The 9,180-nt window shown below is 52.6% G+C and overlaps 1 protein-coding gene across 2 annotated transcripts; it reads right to left on the bottom strand.

Moving 5' to 3' along the window:
• Window positions 1–423: 423 nt before the first annotated feature.
• On the bottom strand, window positions 424–2,761 carry Id2 (inhibitor of DNA binding 2). Of its 2 annotated transcripts, none has more exons than XM_028893739.2 (3): window positions 2,302–2,761; window positions 1,939–2,002; window positions 424–1,217 (listed from the first exon to the last, which is right to left on the bottom strand). In XM_028893739.2, the coding sequence occupies exons 1-2, from the start codon at window positions 2,647–2,649 to the stop codon at window positions 1,946–1,948; spliced, it is 405 nt and encodes a 134-aa protein (XP_028749572.1). In that variant the 5' UTR covers window positions 2,650–2,761; the 3' UTR covers window positions 424–1,217; window positions 1,939–1,945. The 2 variants fall into 2 exon arrangements, with proteins under 2 accessions (XP_028749572.1, XP_028749571.1); XM_028893738.2 differs by having other exon boundaries at window positions 424–1,097.
• Window positions 2,762–9,180: the final 6,419 nt, after the last annotated feature.

Below are 9,180 nucleotides of genomic sequence, written 5' to 3'. Positions count from 1 at the left end.
GCTGGCCTAGGCGGGCTTGGGTAAGCCACAGGTGGAGGAAGAGAGGGAGGAGCAGGGCTGGGTGTTCCTGGCCAGGTTTGACAGCTAAATTCCCAGAGGCAAACTGTGCCGGTCAAGGCCCTTTTTTCCCTTCTAAATCTGGATCCTGCTCCAAGCGTCTTTGCACACACCCAGACACTAGGCTCTCTAGACTGTACACTTTCTAGACTGTCCGTGACCTAACTCAAGGGAATCGCCTCCCTGTCCCAGTGCACAGCTGCTAGGTGTGAGTTCTCAGTCCCCACCATCCCTAACAGCAGCAACAATGTTTTGGTCTGCTGAGCTGGCATGGAACACATCTGTGATAAAGATGGGGAGAGAGAGAACAGAAGATGTGGCCCAGGCAAGCACAAACCATCTCAAAAATCATTCAGAATCCTGGTATTGACATCAGACACGTTTTATTATAATCTTAATACAGTCTACATAAATTTGAACTGGTATTTATTTGGGTTCAGTTATAACATAGCATCATAAAAAAAAATCAAAGCACTGGTTGTCTGAAATAAAGCAAGCGATCGACATTCAATAAACACACTTGATTTATTTTTGTATAAAAGGGTTAAGTTTACAACTAAACTTTTATAAAAAGTTTAGCATAAGTACGTCATTACATTTTTATGCAGAAATAGGTATTTCTGCCACTATACAAGAAAACTCTAATTAGAGAGTTCACAAGGCTTCACTCAATATATATATATATATATTTATATATAAATATATACACAGCATTCAGTAGGCTCGCGTCAAAAAAGGCCATTTCTGACCAAAGACTTCATTTAAGTAACCGAATACTGGGTCCTTCGGGTAGTCACGCTCCACCTTTGGAAAAAGGCAAAGTCTGCTTAGATTGGGCAATTCCTTGTGATTTTTAACGTTTTTCGCTCCCCATGGTGGGAATAGTATATAAAGAAAACCTTCCAACTGTAGAAAGGGCATTGAAAGTCTCTCATAAATAACGGTATCACAGTCCAGGCTGGAGAACTCCTGGGGGAAGATGATCACTCTCAGCTTTCCTTCCGTTTCTCTTTTTAAAAAGGTCCATTCAACTTGTTCTCCTGGTGAAATGGTTGAAAATAAACAAAACAAAAAGTTCAGCGACTTAAAAAGATCCTGTAGACTTCTTATTGTGCAAAAGAAAAAGAGAAAGTTAAAAAAAAAAAAAAGTCCCCAGATGCCTGCAAAAGATTGGGGGAGAAAAGCAGCTTAGAGAGGAACCTAAGGGCAGAGGCGGGCAGCCTGGCGCCGGGGAAGCCACAGTGAGCATTTAAACCAAACCCTGGCGTCCAGATGCGGCACACATACCCGGCCTCCACAGCACAAATTAAACATGAAAATAGCAGAGACTCAAGGGGAAAACTTCCCAAACCCAGTCTCCTATTTGGATTTCTAACAGCCTGCTCACAGGCGCCAGGGTGCTTCTTGTAACAATTATTTGATTGAAAACAGTCCTTTAGTTAACAGATAGGGAAATCTGGATCCCAGAGCACAAGGGGGTAAAAAGGCTCAGGGTAGCTCAAGAAATCTCAGATGCTTGCATTTTGGGGGGAATCACTATAGAATTTGTGGAGATAAGATGAATTACAGCCGAGGTTCGTACCTCACAGTACCACCTCTGGGCTCACAAAGCCAGTATAACACTTTACCTGCCATAACTTCCTGGCATTTTTCTCTTTTCTTTCTTTCTTTCTTTCTTCTTTTTTTTTTTTTGAAAGGCAAATGTTCTGTAATCCAGAGTAACCACACAGCTACAAGCCCCTTCATGCCTATCTGGTAAGATAGGAGGCACCCATAACAGAGCGAGGGAAGCATGCATTTACCAAGTCAAACACTGTACAGACACACACAAGCACATTACCAAAGCGCGCACACAGGAGGCGGCTCCCCGCAAACACTCACCATGTATTCAGCCACAGAGTACTTTGCTATCACTTGACATAAGCTCAGAAGGGAATTCAGATGCCTGGAGAGAAAGAAGATAAAAGGTAGGATATTAGACAACCTTAGAAAGAGGCTAGCCTCCCTCCTCCTTTTACGAAAGTGCCAACAAGTCCCATTAAACAGGTTCACGCTGCCATGCAGATCCAGAGACGCAACCCACACAGAAGAACTTAAGTAGCGATTCCGCAGGAGGCTCAATGTACAGTTTTCTTTAAAAAATAAAGTTAATGAGCCCGTCTCCACAAGGGACTTTTAAAAAGAGTGACAGGTCGGGCTACCGGGAGTTTACGGGCAGGGAGGGGACCGGCGAGCGAGTCTCACCTGCAAGGACAGAATGCTGATGTCCGTGTTGAGGGTGGTCAGCGGCGTCCTGGACGCCTGGTTCTGTCCAGGTCTTGGGTGGTGCAGGCTGACAATCGTGGGGTGAGAGTCCAGGGCGATCTGCAGGTCCAGGATGTAATCGATGACGTGCTGCAGGATTTCCATCTTGGTCACCTTCTTGTTCTGCGGGATGCTGGGCACCAGTTCCTTGAGCTTGGAGTAGCAGTCGTTCATGTTGTAGAGCAGACTCATCGGGTCGTCTACCGGGGTCTTGCTCCGGGAGATGCCCAAGCCGTGGTCCGACAGGCTGTTTTTCCTAACGGACCTCACCGGACTGAAGGCTTTCATGCTGCTCGGAGGAGGAGGAGAGGCCGGGGAAAGGGAGCCGCCGCAGGGGGTTGGGGGGCTGAGCTGGCTGCGCGGCACCTGGCTCGGCTCAGAATGAAGCGCGAGCCGGGGCGGGGCGGCTTTTATGCGCGCTCGCCCGGGCCACTCGATCGGGCATCGCTCAGCCGCCATTGGTGGAAGGGACCCCGTCCATCATGCCGAGGGAGCGCTCCCATTGGTGAGCGCGAGCGCTCGGTCCTTCCGTGTTTGCAGCCAATGCCCGTGGGGTGGGAGGAGCGGGTGCGAGCCCAGCTGGGGTGGTAAATTGAGTACAGTGTGCGCAGGGAGCCCAGGGGGTCCGGGTGTGCAAATGTGCCCGCTTGATTCCAATCCCCGGAGTGGTTAGGACCCCTCCACCCTGGAGGTGTGCCCGGTGCGAGCCATCCCCAGGCCCAGGGCTGCCAACAGCCCTAAGGTCTCCGCTCAGCAGAGGGGAACTCATAGGTCTCTAGCGTCAGGGAAGACGGCGACCTTTGCAGAGGGGGAAAGAAGCGCGCCGTTTAGGGAGTCACGTTGTAGCGTGAGTTCCTTCTTTTAAGATGAAAAAAGCTGTGTTTAAGGGAGAGGGGGGCGGGGGGAACTACCCAGGTCCACATTCAGGACAGGTTTAGCTTGGGGTGTTGCAACTTGGAGCAACGCGGGAGGCCTTCTCGGAAACTCAGTGACCGGAGTTGGAGCGAACACTGTGCGGTCTCCCTCAGACCGCAGAGGAGCCCCGAGGGACCCGGCACGTTCAGGATTCTCCCCCTCTCCGCCCCTCCAAGAACGAGGCCAGGGTTTGGTATAACGACTCCATTAGTCGGAGGTCATTAGTAGGGTTTGCACACTGCAACTACATTTACATACACTGCCCTTGGTCTGTGCCCTTCAGTGTAGGTGGCAAAGTGATGCGATTAATTATGCACAAATTGTGATTTCTGGTGTCACATTCCAGCACTTACAGCTCTTGGGGAGCTCTTTGTCAGGTAGGTGGTCCCGGCTATTGACTGACAGCTTATCGCTGTTTTTTAAAGGAAATTCTGTTACGTCTGAGGTTAGGAATCTCTCGGCACCCTTTTCTGGATGCAGCTACATTTTGGAAAGTTTGGAGCCCTTGACTCAAGTACTTCAATTCAGACTGAATTCTCGCTCTGCAGAAGACTACCGTATACTAGAGGAAAAATATTTCTGTAAACAAAAAAACAAAACCTCAGAGAGGGTAAACTGGTAGTATCGTGTTGACTTTTTTTTTTCTTTCTCTTTTTTGTCTCCATCCACCACATCCTCTGAATGCCAGAAAGAGGAAGAAGGCAGAATCCGGGCAGAGCTCCGTAGTGTTGTGTGTGTGTGTGTGGTGGTGGTGTGTGTGTGTGGGGGGGGGGAGGAACAGTATTTTCCCTTCAATTAATGATTAATTCCTCAGCTGGTGGGCCAGGCAATCTCTGACCTCCACGTGACAGCCATGTGCCCCAGGGCTTCTCTCTAGGGAGGCAGAGTCCGGTGGTGGCATAGAGGTGGTCAGACCGGGCCACCTCAGTGTGGAAGCTGCAGAGGGACGCTGCCCTGCAGGGAAATCTGCGCAAGTCCTGCAGTGCCTGCCCGCAACTCCGCGACAGCGTTCACTTGACGGGCGGCTCGCCTGCCTCGGTTATTAAGCCTGGAAGGGATTTACTATCTGAGCCCCCCCCCCACACACACACACAGTTCGAGCCTCTTGATGTACTGTGTGCATGTGTTTCCGTCACATACGTGCCACTGCGGAACAGATTTTGTTTTGACACTTTTGGTTCATGATGTTATACTCTGAGTATTTTACAATAATAGCCAATGTAAACAAACATCTCTGGGATTCTCAAATTATTACTTATGATTCTTGGACATTGCATCTCCTGCGGCACTGACGCATTCTTAGCTTTTTCCAAGGACACCGTATGTTAGCGCCCGTGCCAGCCTCATTATCCCCACAGAAAAGGCCCTGGGCTGGATGATAATGAGCGCTGTGCGGCTCCGCTCGCTCGACACACTGGCAGCTACAACGCACGAGCGCCTTCTCCCAAGACCATTCTTGTACCCTGATATAGTAAAATTGCTAAATATGGTGAAAGTTCTCTGGCGTTTCTTTCTCTGGCTGCCATGCCAGAGTCCAGTCTGCCGGGCTGCGCTGAATCCGATTCTGTTGGCACACTACCCAGGTTTTTTTTTGCATTCATTTAAAGATCATTTTTAAGGGGATTGTGAAACTGTATAAGTCAATGACTGAGAAAAGGCCGGAGTTACTAGTTTAAGTCTGTCACAGCAAGCCCGGGCTGACATTTCTTAAAATTATGTTTGGGGGACAGGAATGGGGTGGGAGCCTTTTTTGCGGGGGGGGGGGAAGGGGCGGCTTATAATGGCATATAAATATGTGCCAATTAGTATGGATGTGGGTTTTCATCTGAGAGCCCCGAAGTTCAAATGGTCCCAGCTGCAGGACGCGCCCAGCTGCAGTAAGGGCGGGATCCGTGGGTGGTGGGAAGGTGTGAAGGGCTTCCGGCGACGGGGCGGCGGGAGGGAGTGGGGGGGTTGTTGTTGGTGGAAATATTGGCCACCCCAGTTCCCCACTGGGTCGCCCCCCACTTAAAGCGACAGACCCGCTCTGGAGTTCCCTGAGCCCTGCTACCAGCCACCCCCACCCCCCGATCCCCCACCAAGTCCAGGCCACGCGCGGTAATCAGAAGCAGGTCCCGGCGCAGCCCCCTTTGGTTACTATCCCCGCGTGATGCCACGGGGAGGAGAAGGTGGGGGGGGGGCGCGGGAGGAGCCGGCGCGGCGGGGGCGAGCCTCGAGGTCCCCTCTCTTGCACATCTGGCGCAATTGGGAGCTCTCGCCTTTCTTCCCCTCGGTTTTGTTCTCACAGCTGTGTCCATTCCGCCCGTGACCCCCCGAGTGATCCCTGACAGGTGATGAATTGGCAGCGGCGGCAGCGGCGGCGGCGGCGCGCGGGCCAGGCCGCGGCGGGGCCGGAGCCGGAGCCCCGGAGCAGACTCTCTGGCGCCAGGCGCGTGACGCCGCCCATTCACGCCGCCCTGCAGCCTTGTCCTCGCGGCGCCGCTCAGGCGGCTGCCATGGCAACCGCGCCGTCACTCAGCGCGCGCGCCCCAGCTGATCAATGCCTGCAAGGCCCGGCGGTCCCAGGCTCGCCCTGACCGGGCCGTCAGCCTGCGCGCACCTGCAGCCTCTGCACGTCTTAAGTTTCGAGTGATTTGGGGGGGGGGGGGGGAAGGAAGGAGGATCGAGAAGAAAAGAACAGGAGAAAGAGGGTGTGTGTGTGCGGGGGGGGGGGGTAGAAGATCGAGGGAAAAAAAAGCCAGGAGAGGGAGAAGAAAGAAATCTTCCTTCGCAAGAGGGGGCGTTAATGTGGCTTAGACGTTGCCAAAGCAAAAAAGGTTTTGCTTTATTTCATTTGTTTTTGCAACAGAGGCGTGGGGCTCTGGCGGGAGGGTAGGAGTGGATGCGAAGGATGTCGCTGTCGGATCTCGGGGCAAGATTTATTTATTCCTCTGAATCTCCTTGGTCCTTGCCTAGATGGCTTTGAATGGAAAAAAAATTAAAGCACCCCGATCCGCGACACCCCCCCCCCACACACACACACATGCACCTCGTTCTACTGACATTCTCTTAGGAATCCTTAGTGGTTATGCAAAAAGCATCAGGCATTTCCAGGGCAGCCCTACCCCCACCCTGAGATGGTAGGATGCCCCACTGCCTCTGCGGTCCTGGGCTCCTCGGAGCCTCAGCGTGCGGCTCCCGCATCTGCGTGCTCATTTCCGCTACAAAAGCCGGGGCAGGCAGGCGGGCGGGTGGGGGGAGCCCCTTCCTAGTGCTGAGTTTTCGCCTGACACCACCAAGAGTCCAGAAACTTGTAAGTCATCCTGGAGACTCAGACACCTCCTCCCGGGTTTATCTCCAGGGAAAGATCCCTTTTAGGAACCAGATGCCAACGTTTCCGGATAGTTTATGGCACCCGGATCCCTCCAGGGTGCTCGTCCACGGCTGAGAGTGTTAGCGGCAGTTACTAATCCCCTGTCCTGCAAAAAAGATCCCAAATACAATCGTCCTCTGCTGGCCCTAAAACCCAAGGGTGAGGGCGGGAGTGCTGGGGATTTGGGGGAGGGGGTTGGTGCGCGCAACCCGCCGGGGCTGTTATCTGGCTTATCCTGGTTTGTAGTGGTTTTCGAGGAAACAGCATCTGGGTTGCATAAGGATTCGAGTTTTTGCTTTACGTGTTTATTTAATACCTTGGCAAGAGGGAGCCCTTATCCTGCAACCAGATAAACCTAATTTGGGTTTTAAAAGGCCTTAGATGAGGGGGGCTAGGACTGAAGGAAAATGAGCAAGACTACGAAAAGCAAACACGAGGATGTTTATTTTTCTCTTTGAGTTTTTTTTTTTTTTTTTTTGAAGACTCGCCTAACCTCTTACACTTCGTGTCTCACACAGCTAATAAATGGCATTAGCGAAGCGCCGCTGCTACTACAATGGCTTAGCCTTAAATCGGCTCGCCCTCGCCCTGCCTCAATTCCGGCCATAACTCCTTCTAGGATTCCGGCACCGTCCTGTTTACCTGCCTATCTCGAGCCCCAGGTTTAAAAAAAAATAAAAATAAAAAAGTGCCAAATCCAATTGCTTGCCACCTTCTGATCCCCTTTTAGAGGATCACTTTCCAGCCAGGTTCAAAGAGAGCTTGGGAAGTTTGGTGGGAAGGGTCCGATTTAACTACGGAGCGCCACAAATATTTTGTTACCAATACTGTGAAGTGCTCCGATTTGCGGTCACATTTGGCATTCACAAAGGATTTTTTTTCCTGGGACTTTTTTTATTCCGGCCACCAAATTAAAAAAAGAAAATTAACTGGACCGAGCGATACGGTCTTGGAAAACAATCTCTGGCCGCCTGCGAACTGGCGAGAGCGGGGGCTGGCGTCGCCTAGTCTGCGCGCCACCGGGAGGCGTGAGCCGCGCGTCGGGCCACCACGGGAGCCGGGTCACCGCGGGGACCCCAGGCCGCAGCCCGCTGGGTGCCCCCCGCCCCCCCCGCCCGCCGCGCCAAGACGAGCGCAGCGCCTAGGCCACCCGCGTCTGCCCACTGGCGTCCGTGGGAACCCGCAAGCAGCCTTCAACAAGGGCGGGCTTGTCCGGAATCAAACTGCTTCTTAATATTATAATGCCGCACCAAAAGCAAAACCTGGCCCGGCCTGGGAGTCCCTAACAAGAAACACATTGTGCGCGCTTCCCCCCCCCCCCCCTCCGCGCCTCGGTTGGCTCCAGCCTCGTTTGCACGCCGGCCGAGCTTCAAGTCAGCCAAGTCCACGACTGCAGTCTACCCAAGCCCGCAGCCCGCACCACGTGCGCCTGGGGCACCCCTGCCGCGCCCCCAACCGGGTGGGGCCCCGAGAGCTCTGTGGGTGCGCCCGCAGCTCGGGTGCGCTTGCCTTTTGTGAGCTCTGCTGGCCACTGGGCTCATCATCCCTCTAGGCATTCATTGGTGGGGGTGAATCCAGGTGGGAAAACTTTGTTTTAAAAAAGAGTTTGACGCCCCCCTCCCCTTAATTTTTAGGCATTCTTTCCAGAGACTTCCCTCTCCTCCCGTGGTCATTCACAGACTTCTCTGCAGTTAAAGGGAAAACTCTCTGGGACGGTCTTGCGACCCCCTCCCCTCACGCCAATCATTGCCCCCCTCCACCCCCGCACGTGTCTCTGCACCTTGTTCTGTGAGAAAAGGGCAGGACCTGGGGCCACATCCTCAGAAGGAGACTGCAGTGGACTGAGACAGCTGGGATCTCTCAGGGCTTGTCAGCTGGACCCAGGGATTTGGGTGGGTCCGACTGCTGGAGTCCCTAAGTCAAGCCTGTTATCTTGGCACCGAGGCACTGGGCGTGGCCTGTTGATATGTGGACATTGCCCTTCAGCAGAAGCCTGGAGGAAAGGCGCCTGACTTAGGCCATACATGCATTTTTAATTTTTTTTATTTATTTTTAACTTTTTCCCTTTTATTTTATTTTACAATACCATTCCGTTCTACATATCATCCACGGGTTCCCCTGTTCTCCCCCCTCCCACCCCCTTCCTTCCCCCAGCCCACCCCCCATTCCCACCTCTTCCAGGGCAAAGCCTCCCCAAGGACTGCAATCAACCTGGTAGACTCAGTCCAGGCAGGTCCAGGCCCTTCCTCCCAGACTGAGCCAAGTGTCCCTGCATAAGCTCCAGGTTTCAAACAACCAACTCATGCAAATGAGCACAGGACTCAGTCCCACTGCCTAGTTGCCTCCCAAACAGATCAAGCCAATCAACTGTCTCACCCATTCAGAGGGCCTGATCCAGCTGGGGCCCCTCAGCCTTTGGTTCATAGTTCATGTGTTTCCATTTGTTTGGCTATTTTTTTTCAATAATTGAGTAAAACCGAAATTTATTATAAGCCACAGTCGTCCTAGGGACCTCCATAGTATATATATAGCCTCCATGGTTCTATGGGTTG

Source organism: Peromyscus leucopus, chromosome 22, assembly GCF_004664715.2.
Source record: "Peromyscus leucopus breed LL Stock chromosome 22, UCI_PerLeu_2.1, whole genome shotgun sequence".
In the NCBI taxonomy this organism is placed as follows: Eukaryota; Metazoa; Chordata; class Mammalia; order Rodentia; family Cricetidae; genus Peromyscus; species Peromyscus leucopus.
The sequence above is the reverse complement of the archived record's forward strand: the minus strand, read 5'-3'. Positions and strand labels throughout refer to the sequence as shown.